The 25563-nt window shown below is 35.5% G+C and overlaps 1 protein-coding gene across 4 annotated transcripts in view; it reads left to right on the top strand.

Moving 5' to 3' along the window:
• LOC149567301 (Galactose oxidase/kelch repeat superfamily protein) overlaps positions 1-25563 on the top strand; it is a 228799-nt gene that overhangs the window by 108654 nt on the left and 94582 nt on the right. For 2 of the 4 annotated variants that reach the window (XM_089820480.1, XM_089820481.1), the window contains exon 10: positions 15286-15333. The exons of the other annotated variants lie outside the window; for them this stretch is intronic. In XM_089820480.1, coding sequence (XP_089676606.1) covers positions 15286-15333 — 48 coding nt within the window. The remainder of the gene's footprint in view (positions 1-15285; positions 15334-25563) is intronic. 4 annotated transcript variants of the gene reach the window in all.

The following is a 25563-nucleotide window of genomic DNA, read 5'->3' on the forward strand; positions in this document are numbered from 1 at the left end:
GAGGTGAAATCTAGAGTCATCTAATTTTTGGAGGTGCGACAGCAGCGAATAGGATAAATAATTACAGAGGTAATTTTCAAACAGCGATATCTCTCTCATACGGAGTCCTTTTTTCGAGCAATTTTCTTGTTTTGGGATAGAATTTTGTGATCTACACATTGGTGTAGGTTGTTTGTGATCTCTGTTCCTGAATTTTTCTGAAAATTGCCAATTCTGATTTTTACAACTTCGAAGGCTTCATTTGGGCTCATATGGACACATATTCAGGTGCTTTTTTTTTGTAAGTGCATAATTTTTTGTCTACTTTCCAGATCTGGTATCAGTTTGGAGTATTTTTGAGTAGACAGTACTTTTAGCATTTGGTCATTTTTTGGCCTATTTTGGCACTTGTAATTAAGTAGATCCTTGAGAGGTCTTGTGTCTTATCTTGTTGAGTCATATATAGCTTCATATTTGTCGTTGTAACCATCAAATCAAAAGTCCACTTTGGTTCATTTTGACAAGTGACAATTGTACATGCACTAAGTATAAAGTGCCAAAGCATCTATTTTGGGCGGTTTGCATTGATTAGTACATCATGGATGAGGAAAATTTAATTACCTTGACAACACAAAACTATAAGCAATGGAGTGAATTAGTTCTCACTCATCTTAGTGAGAATAATGCATTGCCATATGTGAAAGAACTTTCATACAATGGTGACACTGTAACAATCATTTGTCGTGCACTCTTTCTACATATGGATATGGAGGTTATGGATTCATTTGATGACATGAAGTCAATTGATTTTTAGGATATTTGGATCTATCTTTGGGAGATGTATGGAGATCCACATGTTCCTCCATTCCTAAAAGATCTTTTACCTCCAATTGCAGCTACTAATTCTCCTATTGATATTGCATCTACTATTGCTCTTGATGATGCTTGTATTCACACAGTTGTGGATTCACGTGATTTAGTGCAGCAAGATATTCATTGTCTTCCAGACTCAGTTCCTTGGGATGACTTTTTGATAGACATTGCACGGTTGTTTGTGGAGTCCTATATTGAGGATATGGGAGACACTATTGATGATATACATCTCTTTATTGAGGATGATCCTTCTTTAGTTGTTGTGAGGGAACACTCTAACCCTCATGATTCTCCACTTGATCTTTCTTTCGAGTTTTACATGATTGTGGATACTTTCCTACAACATTTGCAAGAGGTCGCTTTCACTTCAGAGAAGACATTTGAGTCTTTGGATATTGCTTTACATGAATCTCAAACTTCACTTGAGATGTCAGATTGCACGGTTGATCATACTCATGTGTTGCAGATTCCTATGCAGTTTTCTGAGACAAATTACATTATGAGAGTTCTTCCTATCGAACTTCACTTGAGATGTCAGATTGCACGGTTGATCATACTCATGTGTTGCAGATTCCTATGCAGTTTTCTGAGACAAATTACATTATGAGAGTTCTTCCTATCGATTGGGGTGGATTATTTTGTACATCCATGATACCATTTCTTCCTCAAGGGAGAAATATCATTCAGTTTTCATGGTGTAGCTTCTACATTGATCCAAGAGCATATTTCATGGGTATAGATTCTACATTGAGGGGGGGCTTCTTTGTTTCTGTTTCTACTTCTTTTGAGGAGGCATCTTGGTCTTTGGAGTTTGATCCACATTCCTATACGGAGCAGTTTCCATTTGTTCCTTGCCTGTCACCATCTTCTATTGGACTTGATCTCGATTGGTTTGTGACATCATTATTCAAGGATATGGTGACACACCTTCAGACTTCAGAGACAACATACTTCATATGGATTCCTCTTCCATCTTCCTATCCACAATGGGAAGTCTTCCTACATTTGTATTTGGTGTATCTTCTTCCTAAAGGGATAAATGTTGTTTGTAGGCATTGGATTCTCTTCTGTCTTCAAGCACTCATCATTCTTGTAGGAGATCATTCACTATGGGAGGAATTTCATTTCTCCTTATTTCCTTCTTATGGAGGGATTCTTTATTGGATATACATGATGTATGTTGTAATAGGGGGGTCTTGATTACTCCATCCATACATGCATCTTACTTTATTTTTCTGCTCTTTTTTTGGGGGAGGGTTTTTCCCATGTGGTTTTCCGTCTTTCTCCACTTTATGAGAGATTGCATTGCATATCGTTTACACTTGCATAGTGTACATGGGTACCTAACATGGCCTAGTAGCCGGGACCCATCTTGCATTTTCATCTAGCTTTTGTAAGCTTAAGTGCATTCCCTTAAGTTGCACTTAAGGGGGGTGTTGGTGTAATCAAGTATTTACTAATTACACTTTACCTAAGTTTACTTAGGTTGATGCATTAGCATATTAGTTGTCATGTAGACACCTAGGAGTTTGCATATTCATATGATTTGTCATGTAGAAAACATAGTAGTTTGCACTCCAATTGAGCACATGTTGTTTACTACATCTCTTTATGAGATACACCTTTGCATTCTTATCGTCTCATTGTTGCACGTGCATTCATGCACAATGGAGGATAATCTACTCTTGGTGGACACATGCTTAGTTGTTATAATTATCTCTTTGCCGACTCCTAGTCATATCAATTGCCTTTATATACAAGGCACTTCTATAATGTATTCATCCAAATATCTGATATCCATTATCATTTTGATCATTATTGAGATTCTCATTTGATCACTAGTCTCTTGTGCTATCTACTGAGCTTCTTGATCTTGACGTTGAATTATTGCCTTAGGCAAATTCTTACATGGTATCAGAGCTATACCAAATTCTTACATATAAGAGTGTCGGGGTGCCAACTACCATTGACCGTCGGCCAGTCATTGGCCCCTCGACAACAACTAATTATGATGACAACATCATGCTGTCTATAAGAGCAAGTCATCTCCAAATTACAACTATGCATAAAATAAATCAAGGAGCTGGGGGCCATGAGAGTGACCTTGATGAGGAAGGTGCAAGTGGTGTAGAAGTTGCTTGTTGCTCTCTTAATTTTTGGACTTTCTCATTTCGTCATTGTAGGTCCCTCTTGACTGACAATTGTCTCTACTAGGCATTTTTCATCATAAGCATTGCCATTATAATCTCCTTGTGCTTCTAATCTATCTACTCCAGTGCTGCAATAAGATGAGTCTCCACTACTACTCGTTCATCCCTCTTGTGGTCCAACTATTCCAAGGCTACCACCCTTTGCTAAACTATCTTATCCTCTACCATTCAAAGCTCAGTGTCTAACTCCTCTCGAGGTGCAATAATTGCTACTCACTCGGTACTATTTAGTGTTGGACTTTCCTAAGCTTATAGATGCCCATCCCAGATGACTTGCTTAACCCTCCTAAGAAAGGAGTGGGTCCTACTCTACTGTCTCTTGAAGTCTCTAATCCTCCAACATGGTAGGTGATGGACGTTCACGTAGCAAGCCATCCTCGGGGGTTGAAACATCACACAAACTTCCTCAACACAACCCCTTAGCAAATGCGAGTAGGGGCTCTACTGCGTGATCCACCTCCCTGTGGGTCAGTTCTTGTACCAAGGTCACCATCCTTTGCATGCCTGCCTCCATATCCACTAAAAATTGCACAAGGGCATCCTTTTTTCCTAGACAATATGTGCTAAATGTGTGCAAGAGCCTTGCCCTTAGCATCCTCTCCCAATTCAGCCATGTCATGCGGAGGGTCCAACTCTAACACCCTCAGATGGCTACCTCCTTTCATCCAAATCAACAATATCATGTTGTGGCAATTGCACTAGCTATTGTGATGAAAGAGGTGCAAGTACAGTGGGAATCGGGAAAGTCGCGAGTTAGCAGTTCAACTAGGCATCCATGGTCGCTTTTGAGGTCTCTTAGGTACTGTATCTCTGGGAAGTTCCTGAGTACCTGTTGGCTGCTCCATGACCTCAACTGCTAGCTACTCCATGAATTCAATTGATGGCTGCTACACAACCTCAACTGTTGGATCCACGAGCTCAAGTGCTCTATTCTCACTAGGTGTTAGGGTGGGTGGCATTCACAATTGTCCAAACCTTGGCATAAGTATAACTCCAACAATCACACCTTATGTAGTAGGTGGATACAACCGTATGCCAACATGGAGTAGCTATTGTTGCAAATACATTAGAAGGTGTGTCGCCACCCATTGAATGTGTGGCTCCACCCATTGAAGGTGTGACACCAATTGGTGGTTTAGGTGTACCTAATGGTACAAACCAACCTGATGGTGGAATACTACTGGATGGTGCGACTCCTGCAATACCCTCGGTTATTCCAATCTGTCCAAAGCATCTCTCTGAGTATAACTACTGCCTCCACTTGGCTTTGTTGGACTTAAGTAGTCACAGAGGCATGTTGAACTGGAAAAATGGCGATGACTAAGGTGTAGCATTACAAAGACTTAAGGATTGCCCAAGACCTGGAGTTTTGTTATTGTTTGGCAGCCAATTAACAAGTGAAAGAAGCATTGCAAGGCAATGCAACCACTGGTAGATGGGCATACTGGTCTCGACAGAAGGAATGGTGCAGTCAATGCTACGACTGATAGAAAGGCATAGATGTTAGTTCACAGATCATCTAAGTTGAGTCACCAGTGATGTGACAGGATTAGAGGATAGTTTGGTAATAATGTGACACGCATGCAGTGAGAAGCGACGGAAGGATGCAAGGACACAAGTCTAAATGTAGACTAACAAGAGGATAGGCAGGTTTACGTGAATAGGCACCTATGTATAGGTAGTCATGGGGTATTTTGTGAGTAGCTTGTTGATGATTTTGAAAATTGGAATACATGTATCGAGTGTGATAGTTTTAGGGTTTCGAAATCTAGATAGTTTGAGTGTATATAAGGACACTTGAACTTTATTGTTGAAGTTGTCGAAGAGATTGTTGCTTGTTAGATCTGCAAGAGGGTAGTATAGTTCAAAGAGAAAAAAATAGAGTAGAACACCAGACTAGTGCACTAGCACACAAAGGAAGAGGTGAACAAGGAGTGTTCATAGAAACAAGCCAAAATAGAAGGAGAAGATTGCTGAATCTTCGTTGGTAATCATAGAGGATCTACAAGGCAAGGTTTTCCATATTCTTAGATCAAGACCTTTCGTATTTTTTCTTACCATTGCAACTATTGTAAGCATCTAATAGGTCAGACTTGATGTAAGTCTTTAAAATCCTCTAATAAGGTATCTCGCAGAAGGAGATTTTAAATCCTCTCACAAGGTAACCTTAGCAGGCTTTGGTAATCCTAACAAATTATATGTATTCTTAACAAGATGAGTTCTCATAAGGAACAATTGTAAGCCTTTAACATGGCACCCTTTTACTTGCAAGGAAAGGCTAGTGGGAATATTGTTTCCATTGTGGTTTTCATCCTCACATCGAGGGTTTCCACGCGGATATACTTGTGTTATTGATGTATGCCTTCTTGTGTGATCTTATATGGTTTTATTGTGATATATTTGCTATCATCTTACTAGTTAAGGGACTGGTAACAAGTTTAGTGAGTAAGATTGTTGTTATAACTTGTAGGAAAGTTCCTATTGATTCACCCCCTAGCATCGGTTCGGACCAACAATTGGTATTTTTGCACATACCCTAGTAGTGACTAGCCTGACAACTTGAGGGAAAATCAAACGGAAGACATTAGACTTTAGAGAGAAATTGACGATGCTCTAGACACTATTGAGGACTTGAAAGAAAAGTTGAGAGAATCATTGGGAAGGAGAAAGAAACTCATGAAGAAGCTAGACGAAAGTCAAGCCCTAATAGAAAAGCTAGAAGAGCTAAATAGATCTGAAGAATCCAATGAAGCAATTTCATAACTCATGACTGATAATGAGAGGTTAACCAAAAGGATTAGGATTATGAAGAAGGAGGAAGAGTTATCAACAGTAACAATGAGTGACGCTTAGGATGAGAGAGGACATGCCATTTTGGCAAGAGATCAAGCCCTTGAAGAATTGAGAATAGCCCAAGAAACAAAATAGCAAGCTGAAGAATTGTTGAGAGCAAAGGAAGAAGAACACCACTACATTAGACAAGAAAATAATGTGTTGTGTGAACAATATCATGACAAAACAAAACAATAAGAAATTCTATTTGAAGAAGATAAGACGATGGAAGAGCAAGTATGTCAGCTAGTGGATGAACTTAAGGACACAAAAGAAAAGAATGAAAGATTGACGAAGTCCGGAAGAAACAACTCAATGCTTAAAGGAAGATTGAGAGTTCAACTGGTCTAGGATTCGAAGGAACCAACAAAATGGAGAAAGGAGAGTCTTTGGGAACGAAAGACTTGAACCTTTGGAGGAACCTTGTGCTTTCCCCTTCGGTCTATTCTGCCTTCGTGCTTACTTCGGTGCAATATCTTTTATTGCCTCATAGTTTACTTTCTTTGTGTGATCTACATAACCTTGATGATTTCTCAACCACAACTAAACCTTTAACAATGATCTTAACACTCGCAAAATAATATCATAAAACTGTCCTATGGTATATGAACATTACCCAAAAAAACAAGTTATCCGACCTTGTTGTACAGTGTTTGCACAGAATTTTATTGCCTCTCCTTTTGTAGTTATTGATTTGGTTAACTGGATAAGTAGCACTTGCTTGTCACACCAAATTCACAATTGAATGCTTTGGCAAACAAATACCCCACTCTCAAGGATATCCAAAACTTCATACAGATTCCAAATTTCTCGAATGAGAATGCCATCAATGAAGATAAGAACAAACTTATGTAATTGCTTCTTGACATTCTTGTTCTTACGTGGCTGAAATTTAGCAAGAACATAAGTCAAACCAAAGGGCATGGATAGGAATTCAAAACGGCCAAAGTGACATCTGAAGGCAATCTTCTCTATGTTCTCCTCGCTGACTAAAATCTCATGGTATTCTGATCTTTAGTCTATTTTACAAAAATAGACCGCTCCATGTAGCTCATCAATGAGTTCCTCTATCCACGGATTGGGGTACCTATATTCATAGTCTTCTGTAATCTATGCACATACACATGGAACCATTCTTCATCACCAAGACCATTGAAGAAGCAAATTGACTCTTACTTGGTTTAATTTGCCCCATACCCAAAAGCTTTTTAATTGCCTATTATATCTCATCTTTATATTTCTTAGGTTATGATCTCTCAACTTCATAACTGTAAGCATAACCACACACTTTGCTGCCGAATCAATTTGATCATGTCTATATAATAAAATATCCTCTCCATATATCTAAAAGACATCCCTCTCAAGACCACATTCTTTACTTTTTATTTGAATTTCAGCTACATGGTCTAAAAATTAAGTGTGATTTCATCCAGTGTTGGAACCACTTTATCACCATCACCACATTAGTATCTTCAATGTTCACCACATAAAAGTCATCCTTGATTTCATGGTTCTCTAATTGCAAACTCGACCATGGGCTCATTCTTGTTCACTTAATTACGAATCCATCTGCAACCATGTCTTGGAATCCGTGTAACTCCTATTTTTAACGTCCTCTACATTCTATTAGTGCTTCATTAATAAAATTATGTATAGCTATTGTATCAAGCAGAGCAACCAATCGCTATCCATTAAGCACCCCTATAATGCATAAGGATCCATTCATTTGGAGACCTCAAAATACCTCCATTCCTTAGTGAGGCCACAAAGTTTGTTTCAGCCAACTTGCACCACTTTAAAGCCTTATGGGAAGGCCTTTTTAGTTAAAAAAAATCTTTTTCAATAATTGGTGACATCCCTATGGAAAGAGAGAAATACTTTAAAGGGGCAAAGTGTGAATGTGTTATATCTGCAAAATAGACTTTAAAGGGAGCTACACGACAATTTCTCTTCTCTTGGGCCTTACAAAACATGTATTTAAGCCTTAAGTTTGTCCAAGTATGAAAGAGAATGAGATGGTAGAGGCTCATAGATTGTGTATGACGGTAGTGTTGCTGTGAGTTTTGTTCCACTACAACATGTAGAATCAAATAACCAATGTTTCGATATGAAATGCCAATGACTCAATCCTCTCTTGATAAATGGCCATCTCTCATGCTAATCTTGCAATGTAAGGTCATGAAATGACTTCAAGGTTCCTTCTTAATCATGGACTTCACTCAATTTTATGATGTGATATGCTGGTTATTACAAAGGGACTTACGCTATTCATTCAATGGATATCAACTCTTGCACTTCTAAAAATTTAGCTTCATCGTGTGTAATGAAAATGCAGTTTTGATTTTCAAACTTCCCACTTCAACTTAAACTTAATTTCTACTTCTACTTTTGTTTCTAGTTATGAATGCAAGGAATCACGGAAGACTTGGACTATAATAGATGTAATCTTGCTCGCAACTCCACCTACCTAGTGCAAGCTTCTAAGGAACACTTGAATGGTTTTCAAATCAATATCTACTCTCCAATCCCATCAAATGGATGCAAACGAAAGATTCAACATCAGTTGAAGTTTAAGTGCATTTAATCCAAGGCAAAGACGCTTTTTGTTGTTTTGTGGATTTCAAAAAAGCTTTGACACTGTCCCTAGAGACAAACTTTGGAAACGAATGGAGAAACTTAAAATTCCAAATGAGCTTAGAGCAGCAGTTCATAGACTTTATGTGAATGTTAGAGCTAGAATCAGAACAAAAGATGGTATGTCAGAATGTTTTGGTTGTGATATTGGGGTTAAGCAGGGCTAACCCCTCTCACCTCCTATTTGGCTTATATATTGATAAATTGGAGGAATGGTTAAATAAAATTTCAGGGGGAGGAGTCTAGCTTGCCAAATATGTGGTGAAGTTGCTTCTCTATGCGGATGATCTTATCCTAATTGCACAAACAACCAAGGATCTAAGAGAACACTTGAAAACTTTGGAGAGCTTTTGCCACAAAGTTGGGATGTAGGTGAACTCTAGCAAGACTAAAGTTATGGTGTTCTTTCTAAGAAAGAAACAACAAGAAGTTGACTTCCAATTTGAAGGAAATACTCTTGAAATTGTGGAAGAGTATAAATACTTGGGCATAGACTTTATCAACAAGTTCAATAGGGAAACTTGTAGACCTAAGCGGATACAAGGGTTGGAGGGCTTCCTTTTTGCTGCAAAATTGGTGTAGACAGGCAGAGCTTTGGGATTGGAAAACCAAAAAGATTCTTCTTGGATTGTTGGTCACCCTTGTTGTATTATACGGATGCGAGGTTTGGGGGAGCAGCCTATCCAATTACAAATGGAAACAAATAGAATGAATACAAAAAAACCTCATCACTACTAACCTTAAAGTCAAATCAACTATACCATACGAGATCCTCTTGGCTGAAGCAGCGATGTTCCCAATGGAAGCCTCTGCGGTTATACATTTTTTAAGCTATTTAAAAAAGGTGGAAAATATGGACAAGCAACGATGGCCCAAACTGGTAGTTGAAGAGGGGCTAGCCCAAAGAAAGAAAACGAGGATGAAGCAAAACGATAAATGACTAAGTGGGACATTAACATACAGGAATGCCCCAACACCAATGAAAAGATAAAAAGGTTTGTGCTGGGAAAATTTGAAGCGGTCATGTGCACAAAACAAATAGGGAAGAAAAAGGCCCACTATGTGAAAGAGTTCAGCCCCATGCGATGCCATGAGATTAAAGATTACCTTTGTGTAGATATGAAAAGTAGAAATAGGTTGTTAGTGGCGCAGTTACGAATGGGATCCCATCATTTATGGTGTCAGATGGGGAGGTGGACGGTGCCCAAGGAGAATTAAGAAGAAAGAAAATGCATCTAATATAGTAAAGGATGTGTCGAAATGGAATGACACTTCATCTTTGAGTGTGAAGCATACCAAGATATCCGGGAGCAGTTTGAGGTCAATTTGAAGGAGGGCCAATTACACCAGTTTTTTGAGGAAACAAGACTACATAAAACAACGAGCTTTTTAAAGAAGATTCATAATAGGCGGGATGACATTGAAAAGAACATGAAAAGGGTCCCATAGGCTGTTTGGTCTTGTGGATGTCATTAAAATACCTTCATTCATTCATTCATCATTGACTTCCCACACAAGGCATTCCTACCAGCAGCAAGAGGTTAGTGGCCTGAATTTGTTTGAGTCAAGCAAATAAACATCCACAACAACTTCCATTTAACTTGACTACTCGAACATGAAAAAAAATCTACTCGAAGTGAAAGATTAAGGATACCATGCAATACTTCAAAGCAATATTAAGTAATTCACCTTGAAAAACCAACAATGAATTATCAATTACTTTGACAAGCATTATAGCATCAACTTCATCAATTCTCTCCCCTAGCTAATCTATTCTACTTTCCTACACTAATAGCTCTCCTACTCTAATATCTTATTGTTATGGATTACAAATGAGAAGGCCTTGGCCTTTTATAGTAGTTCCATTACAACAAATGACCAAGATCGATTCAAGATCAAGGGCCGATATTTCTTCCCACAAACCCTAATTAGGTTTGCCTTCTACAACTAATTATATGGAGGCACCAATTTATGGGCCAATAAGAAAATTACTGTGATTTTTCCAACCAATGAGAAAATAGGACACTTGGAATGATGTGATTAACTGTGCTAGAAATTGAAATTTTCTAAATGGAGGAGACAAACACAATTGCTACCGCATCATCCTTATTCTGTGCTTGGAGTCTTGGCTTGTAGAAGGTGTTATTTAAAATTGTAAATATTTCTTGCTCGATTGTTAGAAAGTATCTCACAACATTCGAGATTTTTCCTATCCTTTGAAATTTCCTCATGGAATTGACTTGAATCACTTGCATCTTCATGAACCCATGAACTTGATCTTTCTTGATTCTCCTTGAATATGGCCTCATCTAGTTGGATCTACTGTGCTTTCCTAAATTTCCTCTTGATTCCATTTGAATTTGTGGGTTGATAGCTTGAACATGAATCTTTCCTTCTCACTTGAGTCCTTGGGCTAGAGCCATCTTCTTGTAGCATTTACTTGGTTCTCCTATTGAAGTCTCAAGCTCAATCTTGACATCATTTCCATCTTTCAGCTTTTAGAAAAGAAAAGCTTCATTAAGTTCGAGAAAGAAATTTGAAAATAAATTCACATCAATAATGAACAAAATGGGTTTCTATTATTCAAGATTAAGTTTTTCTATCTTCTTGAAATGATCAATGTCTCGGGTATTTCTAGAGGCTTAGAAAACAAAGTTCTTGGGTGGAAATCTAGGCAAGAGGATTTCCATGGTGGGAATCCTTTGGTCTGTGGATTTCTACCAAGCATGATAATTCATCAAAACTTTAGTCACTTAGCTTTAAAATTTCTTTTTTCTACAACTCTCTGATGTAGCCATTTCATTTGTCTTTCATTTTACATGAGGAAAATAAGGCTAAAGGGAAAGGGGATGATTCCAAGTTGGGAGGATTACTACGCTAGGAATCCTTTGGTCAGAGGATTTCCAACAAATATGATTTTGCATTTTTCCACAATAATTTCAAACTTTTCTCTTGTTAGCATTAAATCCCTCCCTAAGTGGTGTCCCTTGTCTTCAGCTCTTGTTTAGAATTATAAAATAGAGTGGTGAAATTCTTGATGTAGGAGGATTTTGTTGGTGGAAATCCTAAGCTTAGAGGATTTCCACAACAGGGTTTCCTCTGGTTAGAGGATTGCCACCAAATTTACTTTGCACTCCATTTCCTTCCATCCTTCCAAAATTTCCTCATTTCTCATCAATTCTGCTTCAACACCACATCGTTTACCTCTAACACTTTCTTGAAATTCATTTTTATGCAAAGTGAAAAGGGGTTTTTTTTTGTTTGAGAGCATTAATGTGGTGGGAATCCTCTAGAGAGAGGATTTCAATAGTGGGAATCCTCTCGTCAAAGGATTTCCACCAAATATGATTTTCTCAAAACTTATCCCATTTCAACATACCTTGACAATTTCTTTCTCTATTTTTTGTCACGATGTTTAATCCATGCCTTAGACCGGATTTTGAATCCGTGAAGGGTGGATGAATTTTGGGATTGGGAGGATTAATGTGGCGGGAATCCTCTGGAGAGAAGATTTCTATGGTGGGAATCCAATGGTTAGAGGATTTCCACCAAACTTGATTTTGCCACTTAGACTCCCAAAACTTATTATCTCGCATCCTTATGCTAATTCCTTCACTTATTTTCAAGTTGCTATGCCTTGGCATGATTTTGCATCAATTTTTAGTTGATGAGGAGAAGGGTAGAAATTCTGAGGAGAGAGGATTTCCACGGTGGGAATCCCACCAAACATGACTATGACAGCTAACCTTAAGAAAATCACCAATTTTTCTTCTCTTCATCATCTTAATATTGCAGAAATCAGTCTACTACCTTAGTAAGGATCTCTCACAACTAAATTTACACCACATCCCTTTGTCCTAAGGCAAAATCTTGAGATTTTGGGGAGAAATGATAGCTGTTGGAAATCTTGGAGTGAAAGGATTTACAAGGGGGTAATGCTCTGATCACATGATTTCCACCACCTTCCAAATTTGCTCACAACCTTCTCCTATCTCCCAAGCATGTAAACCTTTCTTACTTTAGACTAAAAATCTACCCTTCCACTAGGACTTAGGCTATGAAAACATCTAAAAGAACATGCAAACCATCACACAAGTCTTGGACAAACATTAGTTCCCAGCAAGCCAAAATTGCTCAAACTCTCCATTGGACATGGAGACTTGAAAATGTTGCCAACTAAAACCACCTAAGACAACTCGTAGTTGCTAAAGAAAAAAGAAGGGGCCCCCATTTGCAATGAGGTGATGGTGTGAAAACCCGACAATAGGTAGAGGCAATATCTATGGTTGTGCCAATACCAACATAATCTGCACAATCAACTATGTGAATGCCATCTATAGTTAATATTGGTGGTAGTGATTTTTGTGCAAGAGGAGAGAGAAAGATTAGTATTAGTGGAGAAGATGGGAACAATTTCAAATATATTAAAATACAAGTCTAGGGAATGATAGAATCTCTTATTCCCAATTTTTTCTATGCCCATTCCATCCAATTCTGTGTAGTACATTTTTCCTAACTTCAAACAAATGCTGAAAGATGAAGCTTTTGTTAGTCCCACATTACATTTTTCCTAACTTCAAACAAATGCTGAAAGATGAAGCTTTTGTTAGTCCCACATTTACTCCCCAAGGGAACATAAACTACACACTACCTTTCTTGAGAAGGAATATTCTAAGGTGATGAAGGACATGAAATAGACTTGGATTAGGATGGGCTGCTCTCTTGGCATTGATGGGTGGGTTGATATTAGGTAGCATGATGGCGGAGGGTAATTACAAGCACATCTTTTGGACACCATGTTGTGTTCATGCATTAAACAATGCAATGAGAAACATAGATGTAATGTACCCTTTTTATCCAGCCGAGAACACTAAGAATCCTTTTCTGCATTCTTCACTAACTATGTCAAAGATATGTTTATACAGCAAGTAATGGAAGATAATCTATCTTGTAATCCTTTTTAATGAATTTGTAAGCTAAAAATGGAAGATAATTCGTCAAGCTGACAATTTATGAACCTGCATTACATATTTTCTAATATTGATGCTGCTATGTGATATAACATAATTGAACATAGTCTTCGTCATCTCTGATATAACAATATTTACTATGGAATGATCATGGCTGTAATGTCCCCTCCTATTGATGAATATATCTTCCTTGAGTTTTCAATATAGAATCTGATTTTTACGCATATAAAGATGATGTTTTTCTTTCCCAAAATTAGACTGTCTCCCAATAATTGTCCTCCATATTTTGGATATATTCTCTTTTATTTATTATAATTTTTTTTGTCTAATTTCTATTTCTGGTGTGCCCCCTGTACAGTGATGTGTCTAAAGATGAAGCCTTTCCTTTGCCATTGGTGAACCTCCTCTTTGTTTGTATCTCCTTTAGAACATTATGCAAAGATCTTTATTTAATAAATGATTCACTTATTATTTCAGAGTGATTGAATTGATGAAATCAGTATTGTTGTGGATGATTATTGATAGTTAAAATCAAAGATTGACCAATTATAATTTTGGCAAGGTGTATGTGATCCCCATCATCAATGACCTGCTTAATACCTTCTCCATTTTACCAATATCTTTTAAGCCTTTACTAGTTATTTGATAAGTCTCAACGGACCATCGAACACAATAACCATATAACATACCACAAATGTAGATCTGATGCGAATGGTATTCTGACCCGCTGATAAATTTATTATCTTGAATGATATGGGTATTTCTTAAAAATAGTAGTCTTTATTTCTTCTGATAAATTTATGATCGATGCCGGCAATGGTTAATAAAGCCTGTAGTAACTGCGTGTTATTGTCTTTATTTCTTTGAATTGAATTCTTCAATTTAAACTGCTAATGGCAAGGTATATCATTGGTCTTCCTATTCCTGACTTGTAGGTTCTTGAATTGGAAGAGACCTGGCAGATGTATGGAGATTTTATATGCTTGTCGTATATGAGAATTTCCTTGGCACCATCTCCAATGTTTGTTACTGTATATGTGCATTTCAGTCTTGAATGGCTGCTGTTCAACTTGAAGAATACAATACTCATTATGGAACTATAATAAGAGAATGCTTCATGACTAACTCAATGAAACCTGTTATTCTCCATTAAATGTCTCCGGACCATGCAATTTCTATTTATGAGTGCACTCTTTGTACATTCGATATTTGTACAATAGTAAGCCGTGCTTCTTTATCTGTGACCATCTTAACCATGTATGTTTTCATCACTTTAGTTTCTATGCCGATCATTTTTTGGTTTTTGCTACAATCCCTACCTGTAATGGTCTCTATCGCCTCCATTCCCTCCTGTATCCTTTCTCCTCGATTATCTTTTACCTCTTATACTCTGGTGGGAATTGAAAAAGGGCTGCGAGCAGGCTTGGGTCGCGACTCTCCAAATGAATTAAAGTTTATTAGTTTTTATTTTGCTCAATCATTTGCCTATGTTACTAAATATTTCTTATATGTAATTATTAGTTTTATTTTTAACAATTATATTGTTGAATATGAACGGTGAATCACTAATATATGTTTCATTTAGTATTTATTAATTTTGTCTATATATTTATATTTTAATTAATTTATTATTCTAATAATACATATATTTGTTTATTAATAATATATTATTATGCTTATTATTTAATATTATTTTATATGTTATTATTTTCTTATCTCAATAATAATAAATTTATTATTACTAATCTTATCGACTTATTTATATTATTTGTTAAATTTGATCATAGGGAAAGGGGGCATTACAATGGCTGTGTATAGGTCAATCTCTCAGTAAGGTAAGTCTTTACAATCTCGTGGAATGGGACTTGATCACTTACAATGTTGAAGTGTCTTATGTCTTCTTTAGTAGTAGGTGACTAATAACTCCAGCTTACAGTTGCTGTTTCTTAGTATTGCTTTTGATCCATGCAATACATCGTGTAATTGTATTTCCGATATTGCACAGTAGCCCTGCAATTGGTGCCATCTTTGATTGGGGAATATATACCTCAAGCCTTTAGATAGCCTGTTTGGCTGGTGCTTGATATGTGTAATTACAATACGGAGTATAAATGTATAAAATAAGAAGTCTTCAATGATGCTTGAGAGAATGAATCGAACTTCAAACTACACTTGCAATCCAAGGATGATAAGATGCGATGAATAGACATCTTCCTCTCGCCAATTTATTATCGTTTTGGTCAATATTTTAACCAATCCTGATGTACTCATTGTAAACAATGGATCTTTGTCTCTGTCTGATTAACATGATAATCAGTTTCCATGTTGAATCAATTATTACAGTAATAGGTTCATAGTTAGCTGATCAATATTGTAATCAATTCATAGCAATTTATAAGTGCATTTATGAGAAATGGAATGTTGCAAACTTGATTTTGCAAATTAGTATGCAATATGATGGTGTGTAATTATGATGCATATATGATTATGGATGCTGTTGAAGAGATGATTATGGAATATGTTGGCATGTAATTCTGATGGATACATGATTATGAATGCTGTTGGACAGATGAAATATGGTTGTGGTGATAAGAATGTATTGCAAGTGTAGCTGTGGAATGATGCAAAGAATGTGTTGCAAGTGTAGTTATGGAAGATGGGGACGTGAGTGTTTTCATAATTGTTTTGGTTAATATCTTAACCAACTGTTTTAATTGTGCTACTCATGGTAAATAATGGATCTTTGTCTTTGTCCGATTAGTATGACAATCAATTTCCATCTTTAATCAATTATTATAGTAATAGATTCATATTTAGCTGATTAATATTGTAATCGATTTATAGCATTTTATAAGCGCATCTTTTAGAAATGGACTCTTGCAAACTTGACTGTGCAAATAAGTATGGAATAAAATGACATTTAATTATGATGGGTATATGATTATGAATGCTGTTGAAGAGATGGATAAGGAATATGGTTGTGGTGATAAGAATGTGTTGCAAATGTAGCTATAGAATGATGCAAAGAAAGTGTTGCGAATGTAGTTATGGAGTGATCATATCCCAAGAGACACAAAGATGAGATATAATAGGTGGTTACTAATTCAACATGTGCGTGTAAAAATTAGCTAGCACATCTTTTGGACACGATGTTGTGTTCATACATTAAACCTTGCATTGAGAAACATAGATGTTATGCCCCCTTTTTATCTTGCTAGGAACACTAAGAATCCTTTTCTGCACTCTTCACTCACCATGTCAAATAGATTTCTATACAGAAAGCAATGTAAGATATCTACTTGTAATTTTGTATAATGAATTTGTAAGCAAGTAATGGAAGATAATTCTTCTAGCTAATTTATTTACGAACTTATATTACATAATTTCTAGTGTTGATGCTGTTATGTGATTTAATATAAAACATAGTCTTTGTTGCATCTGATACGACAATATTTACTATGCAATGATGATGGCCATGTATAGGTTGTTGTTGCAATCTGTCAATTAGGTAACCCTTTGCAATCTTGTGGTATGAGACTTGATCACTTACAATGTTGAAAATGTTGTGTCTTATGTCTTCTTTAATAGTACGCGAATAGTAACTCCAGCATACAGTTGCTATTTCTTAATATTGCTTTTTATTTATGCAATACATTATGTAATGCTGGTTCTGATATTTCACTGTAGCTCTGCAATTGGTGCCATCTCTGATTGGGCAATTTATACTTGCAGCATTTAGATAGCCTATTCGGCCGGTGCTCAATATGAGCTATTATAATAAGGAATATAAATATATAAAATAAAAGTCTTGAATGATGCTTTAGAAAGTGAATCCACATGCAAATTACACTTGCGATCCAAGGATGATAAAATGCGATGAGTAGACACCTTCCTCAAACCAATTCATAATCGGTTTGGTTATTAGTTTAACCAATCGTTTAAATTTATCTAGCCATGGTAACTAATGGATCTTTGTCTGTCTGATTAATACAATAATTGGTTTCCATGTTTAAACAATATTTATAGTAATAGGTTCATAGTTAGGCGATTAATATTGTAATCAATTCATAGCATTTTATAAGTGCATTTATGAGAAATGGAATGTTGCGAACTTGATTCTGCAAATTAGTATGCAATATGACGGCATGTAATTATGATGCAATATGATTATGGATGCTGTTGAAGAGGTGGATATGGAATATGCTGGCATGCACTTATGATGGATATATGATTATGAAAGCCTTTGGAGCATTCAATATGGAATATGGTTGTGGTGATAAGAATGTATTGCAAGTGTAGCTGTGGAATGATGCAAAGAATGTGTTGCAAATGTAGTTATGGAATATGGTGACATAAGTGTATTCATAATCATTAGGTTTAATATCTTAACCAACTGTTTTAATTGATCTACTCATGGTAAATAATGGATCTTTGTCTTTGTCTGGTTAATATGATAATCGGTTTCCATCTTTAATCAATTATTACAGTAATAGGTTTATTTTAGCTGATTAATATTGTAATCGATTAATAGCATTTTATAAGTGCATTTATGAAAAATGGAATACTGCGAATTTTATTGTGCAAATAAATATGGAATGTAATGACATCTATTTAAGATGGATGTATGATTATGAATGCCATAGAAGAGATGGATAAGGAATATGGTTGTGGTGATAAGAATGTGGTGCAAATGTAGCTATGGAATGCTGCAAACAAAGTGTTGCAAATGTAGTTATGGAATGATCATATCCTAAGAGACATAAAGATGAGATATAATTGTTGGTCACTAATTCAACACGCGTGTGTAAAAAATTAGCTAGCATGATGGTTGAGGGTAATTACAAGCACATCTTTTGGACACCATGTTGTGTTTATGCATTAAACAATGCATTGAGAAACATTCTAATGTCCCCTTTTTATCTATTCAGGAACACTAAGAATCCTTTTCCACACTCTTCACTCACTATGTCAAATAGATGTTTATACAGCAAGCAATGGAAGATAATCTATCTTGTAATCTTTTATAATGAATTTGTAAGCAAGTAATGGAAAATAATTCTTCAAGGCAATTTATTTATGAACTTGTATTACCTAATTTCTAATATGGTTCCTGCTATATGATGTAACATAAATGAACATAGTCTTTGTCGTATGTGATATAACAATATTTACTATGCAATGATGATGGCTGTGTCTAGGTTTTTCTTGCAATCTGTAAATTAGGTAAGTCTTTGCAATCTCGTGGTATGAGATTTGATCACTTACAATGTTGAAGATGTTGTGTCTTATATCTTTTTGAATTGCATGCGATAACTCCAGCATACAGTTTCTGTTTCTTAATGTTGCTTTTTATCTATGCAAAACATTTCGTAATGCTGTCTCCGATATTGCACAATAGCTCTGCAATTGGTGCCATCTCTGATTGGACAATTTATACTTGCAGCCTTTAGATAGCCTATTCGGCTGGTGCTTGATATGTGCAATTACAATATGCAAAACGTTATGTAATGCTGTTTCCGATATTGCACAGTAGCCCTGCAATTGGTGCCATCTCTGATTGGGTGATTTATACTTGCAGCCTTTAGATAGCCTATTCGGCTAGTGCTTGATATGTGCAATTACACTAAGCAATATAAATATATAAAATAAGAAGTCTTCAATGATGCTTGAGAGAATGTATCGAACTTCAAATTTAACTTGATTTCCAAGGATGATAAAATGCGATGAATAGACATCTTCCCCAAACCAATTCATAATAGGTTTGGTTAATATTTTAGCTGATTGTTTATGTTGATCTACTCATGGTAGGTAATGGTTCTTTGTCTTTAGACTTTGTCTGATTAATAAGATAATTGGTTTCCATCTTTAATCAATTATTATAGACTATAGCAATATGGTCATAATCAGTTCGGTTAATACTTTAATCAATTATTATGGTAATATGATCATAGTTAGCTAACTAAAATTGTAATCAATTCATAGCATTTTATAAGTGCATTTATGAGAAATGGAATGTAACAAACTTGATTCTGCAAATTAGTATGCAATATGATGGCATGCAATTATGATGCATATATGATTATGGATGCTGTTGAAGAGATGGATATGGAATATGTTGACATGCAATTATGATGCATATATGATAATGACTGCCATTGGAGAGATGGATATGGAATTTGGCTGGGTTGGTAAGAATGTATTGCAAGTGTAGCTGTGGAGTGATGCAAAGAATGTGTTGCAAATGTAGTTATGGAAGATGGCAACATGAGTGTATTCATAATCATTTTGGTCAATATCTTAACCAACTGTTTTAATGGATGTACTCACGGTAAATAATGAGTCTTTGTCTTTGTCCAATTAATATGATAATCGGTTCCATCGTTAATTAATTATTATAGTAATATGTTCATATTTAGCTGATTATTATTGTAATCGATTTATAGCATTTTATAAGTGCATCTATGAGAAATGGAATGTTGCAAACTTGATTGTGCAAATACGCATGGAACATGATGACATTTAGTTATGATGGACATGATTATTAATGCTGTTGAAGAGATGGATAAGAAGTATGGTTGTGGTGATAAGAACGTGTTGCTAACGTAGCTAAGGAATGATGCAAATAAAGTTTCGCAAATGTAGTTACGGAGTGATCATATCCTTAGACATAAAGAAGGGGTGTAATAGGTAGTCACTAGTTCAACGTGTGTGTGTAAAACTTAGCTTGCATGGTGGTGGAGGGTAATTACAAGCACATCTTTTGGACACCATGTTGTGTTCATGCGTCAAACAATGCATTGAGAAACATAGATGTAATGTTCCATTTTTATCTATCCTGGAACACTAAGAATCCTTTGACGCACTCTTCACTCACTATGTCAAATAGATATTTATACAGCAAGAAATGGAAGATAATCTATCTTGTAATCTTTTGTCATGAATTTGTAAGAAAGTAATGGAAGATAATTCTTCAAGCTAACTTATTTATGAACTTGTATTACATAATTTCTGGCACTGATGCTTCTATGCTATGTAATATAAATGAACATAGTCTTTGTTGTATCTGATATAACAATATTTACTATGCAATGATGATAGCTGTGTAGAGGTTTTTCTTGCAATCTCTTGATAAGGTAAGCCTTTGCAATCTTGTGGTACGTGACCTGATCACTTACAATGTTCAAGATGTTGTGTGTGATGTCTTCTTTAATAGTATATGATTAATAACTGCAGCATACAATTGCTGTTTGTTAATATTTCTTTTTACACATGCAATACATTATGTAATGCTGTTTCCGATATTATACAGTAGCCCTACAATTAGTGCCATCTCTGATTTGGTAATTATACTTGCAGCCTTTAGATAGCCTATTCAGCTGGTGCTCGATATGATCAATTAAAATAAGGAATATAAATATATAAAATAAGAAGTCTTCAATGATGACTGAGAGAATGAATCGAACTTCAAATTACACTTGCGACCCAAGGATGATAAATGTGATGAATAGACATCTTCCTCAAACCAATTCATAATTGGTTTGGTTAATATTTTAACCAATCATTTAAATTGATGTACTCATGGTAACTAATGGATCTTTGTCTTTGTCTGATTAATATGATAATTGGTTTCCATCTTTAATCAATTATTATAGTAATATGATCATAGTTAGCTGATTAAAATTGTAATCAATTCATAGCATTTTATAAGTACATTTATGAGAAATGAAATGTTGCAAACTTGATTCTGTAAATTAGTATGCAATATGATAGCATGTAATTATGATGCATATATGATTATGGATGCTGTTGAAGAGATGGATATGGAATATGTGGCATGTAATTATGATGGATATATGATTATGAATGCCATTGGAGAGATGGACATGGATTATTGTTTGTGGGGATAAGAATGTATTGCAAATGTAGCCGTGGAATGATGCAAATAATGCGTTGCTAATGCAGTTCTGGAAGATGGGGACACAATTGTATTCATAATCGTGTTGCTTAATATCTTAACCAACTGTTTTAATTGATCTACTCGTGGTAAAAAATGTATCTTTGTCTTTGTCCAATTAATATGATAATCAGTTTCAATCAATTATTATAGCAATAGGTTCATATTTAGCTTATTAATATTGGAATCGATTCATAGTATTTTATTAGTGCATTTACGAGAAATGGAATGTTGCAAACTTGATTTTGCAAATAAGTAAGGAATATGATTACATCTAATTACGATGGATTTATGATTATTAATGCTATCTAAGAGATGGATAAGGAATATTGTTGTGGTGATAAGAATGTGTTGCAAACGTAGCTACGGAATGGTGCAAAGAAAGTGTTGTAAATGTAGTTATCGTGTGATCATATCCTAAGAGACAAAAAATAAAAGCTGGTCACTAATTCAACATGTGTTTGTAAAAATTAGCTAGCGTGATGGTGGAGGATATTTACAAGCATATTTTTTGGATACCATGTTGTGTTTATGCATGGAAAAATGCATTGAGAAACATAGATGTAATGTCCCCTCTGTATCTTGCCAGCAACACTAAGAACCCTTTTCCGCACTCTTCACTCACTATGTCAAATAGATGTTTATACATCAAGCAATGGAAGATAATCTATCTTGTAATCTTTTATAATGAATTTGTAAGCAAGTAATGGAAGGAATTCTTCAAGCTAATCCTTTTAAGAACTTGTATTCCATAATTTTTAATATTGATGCTCCTATGTGATGGGATATAAATGAACATAGTCTTTGTTGTATCCGATATAACAATATTTACTATGCATTGATGTTGGAAGTGTATGGGTTCTTATAATCTCTAAATAAGTTAAGTTTTTGCAATGTCGTGGTAGGACACTTGATTAGCTACAATGTTGAAGATGTTGTGTCTGATGTCTTCTTTAATAGAATGTGATTAATAACTCTAGCATACAGTTGTTGTTTTTTAATATTGCATTTTATCCATGCAATACTGTAACATACTATTTTTTCTCGCCTTAACTAACAACTAGTGAATTATTGAATGTAGTTACTTTTCATATTCACATGCATGAAATGACAGTTATAACTGGTAATTTACATATTTATATGGAAAGGGGTTAACGGTTATAACAAATTAAGTGAATCCTAATTAAATGCCCTTACCAATATAATGAAGGAAAGTTTAATTTAAATACTTGACTAATGCTTGAAATACTGAAAAGAAATATTGTATCAGCAACTAACTCTAATTCAATTGAACTTGAAGAACATAACAAAAGTTTAAAAAATGTGATAAATGAGGGAGACATGAATGCAGATCTGTTCTATGTTGAGCAAGGCTAGTCATCAGGTGGAGACGAGAAGCATTGTCAAGGGCTTAACTTCCCAACCACAGACCCTAAGTATTCCTACACAATCTCAATTGAGAAAGGCCCTTCTTGCATGGGATAAGGCATGGGAACTGCACTTGTCCCGCAATTGAGCATCTTGGTGTAGAGTGTCAACTTCACAGCTGGCTAGGTTGTGGACTCCTTCCATTAGCCTATTGTTCCAACTGCAAGCTATCTTGACTTCTAGCAATTAGAGTAGCATCGTTAAACCTACCCTAGCTAGGGATTTATATGGACACTATGTACCTAATCTCCCACTGCTCGACTTGACAACAAGACCATACCCTTTGCTCACGATGATCTAACTCGGTTATAGATTTAGTTATTAAGTTCTTTTAATTCTTATCATTTTTTTGGCTCAACTATTTTACTTTTAGGAATACTCCATGGTTATTAGTCTACACGTCTCATCTCGACCATACTTGGTCATCCTAGATAATCTTGGTTGTGATTATCCTTCATTGTTAAGTAGTTCCAGTTGTGTTTGCAATCATTGAAATTTTCTGCCCAAACAGGGGCTTGCATGAAAACAAAAATACCATGCATGTATTTTAAGTATTACATCTTCTCATTGAGATAAGGCTTCCCTCGTCTAAGAGGTATATGGTATAATACTTCCGTACGAGGGAAGTACAACTCGTGACATTATTAAATTCTGGATAGAAGTGACACAACCGATCAAGAGATTATAACTATAATACTAAAGTCAAAACTTTACTAGATGGCATGCATAAGAATTCTGCCATGAAATGATTAGAAACAGGCCACATAACTATTGGCCAATATATACTTGAGATCGAAACATTAATAAGATATGCGATCTGATCTAAATATCATTGGCTGTAAGTACTTAAAGTCAGACTTCAACAATGCATATTAACAGCCCTTAACATCACTCTCTAAGAACACTTAAAATCACACATTGTTAATGCAAATGATTTGGCCTTAACAATGCTAGGCAACATTATGTAAGAAAAAAATTGTATGAAATGGTAGAGTCAAGGAAGGATGATACGAAGTACGACCTATTAGTAAATGGTGGACGATTAAAGATTAACTTAGACTTCTTTTGTAGTAATCAAACCTTCCCACAAGCCTCTTTTATTTCAATATCAATCCGATAGCGATTATTACTATTGGTTCCACGCTAACTTGTAGAGGATTGGATGTATCTTCCGTGACTAGTAGAGCTTAGAGAGATAAAAAGATATGATGAGTGTAGACGGTATTTTTATTGAATGCCGTGAGGTTCTTGGAGAGAGGAAGAATGTAGTGGGTGGCTTTGGGAACGTATATGCCTAGTGACTCGATACTTGTTTGGAGGAGTTACAGTTCGTGAAAGCTTTGCAAGGTGGCAACAATTATATTGTCGTTGTTGCATATATATATATATATATATATATATATAATCTGATAATTCCAATCCAAATGAATATATAATCTTAACACTCCCTCTTAGAGGAAGGAGGATTGAAATCATTCAGCTTAGGAGTGCACTAGTATAAAATTTAGATGATGAAGATAATGAAGTCTTCAATCCATCACAATTATGATACAACCGTTATCACAATTCTAGACTAGTTTGGAGCTAGATCCAATGATAACACTTATATCAAGATATCCAACACAAACTAGGACTTCAACTTAATATAGTCAATCTTGATACATCCGTAATCAAGTGTTTTAACCAATATAGTGAGACATGATAACAAGTCAAGCTATTGATAAGATCGTCACCTTACAAAAACGACCATATCTGCATAAAAGATCATCATCTTTCATGCCACAACACATCCACAATATTGATTTTATTTAAATATTCATGAATAAATTACATAATACGAGATTCTAATCTCGAGTTACAATTTAGTAATACCAAGTTCGTTTCTAAAGTATTCAGTTTTCAACTTTGCAAGAGGCTTAGTGAAAATGTCTACATTTTGTTCTTCAATGTAAATCAACTTGATAACATCTCTATCAACCATATCCCTTATATAGTGATAAGGAATTTCTATGTGCTTGGATATGTTGTGGAAAACTAGATTAATTGATAATTTAATAAAACTTTGATTGTCACAGTGGATTATAGTAGGCTTTAGTGGTTTTCCAAATAGTCTATATTGAAGTTTTCCGTAGCCATACTCCTTCACGTGCTCCCATAGAGGCAAACATGTATTAAGCTTCAGTGGTGCTTTGATCAGTTGCTGATTGTTTTCTACTTAACCAGGATATGATGGCAGATCCAAGAGTAAAACAACATCCTGTAGTACTCTTATGATCAATAGAATTTCCTACCTAGTCTGAATCAGAATACCTTGAAGTTGTAACTTTGTATTTGTATACTTCAATCCCAAGTGCAATAGTTCCTCATAAATATCTTAACATATGATTGGTAGCCATTGGGTAGATCTTCGTGGGTTCACACATGAAATGACTTAACACATTCGTAGCATAGTAGATGTTTGGTCTTGTATTTACCAAGTACATAAGAGACCCAACAATTTGACGATAATGAGTAGGGTCTATAGGTTCTGAATCTGCAACTTCGCTTTTAAGCTTATGAAGGTTAGTTTCCATTGGAGTTGAAAGAGGCTAACAATCCATCATCCAAAATCTGGTCAATATATCAATAGTATATTGTCCTTGATTTAAGAAAATATAGTACTCTTTCTGCCATACTTCTAGAC

The sequence above is a fragment of the Cupressus sempervirens genome, chromosome 3 (assembly GCF_028749045.1).
Source record: "Cupressus sempervirens isolate cs-2001-9-10 chromosome 3, ASM2874904v1, whole genome shotgun sequence".
NCBI lineage: Eukaryota > Viridiplantae > Streptophyta > Pinopsida > Cupressales > Cupressaceae > Cupressus > Cupressus sempervirens.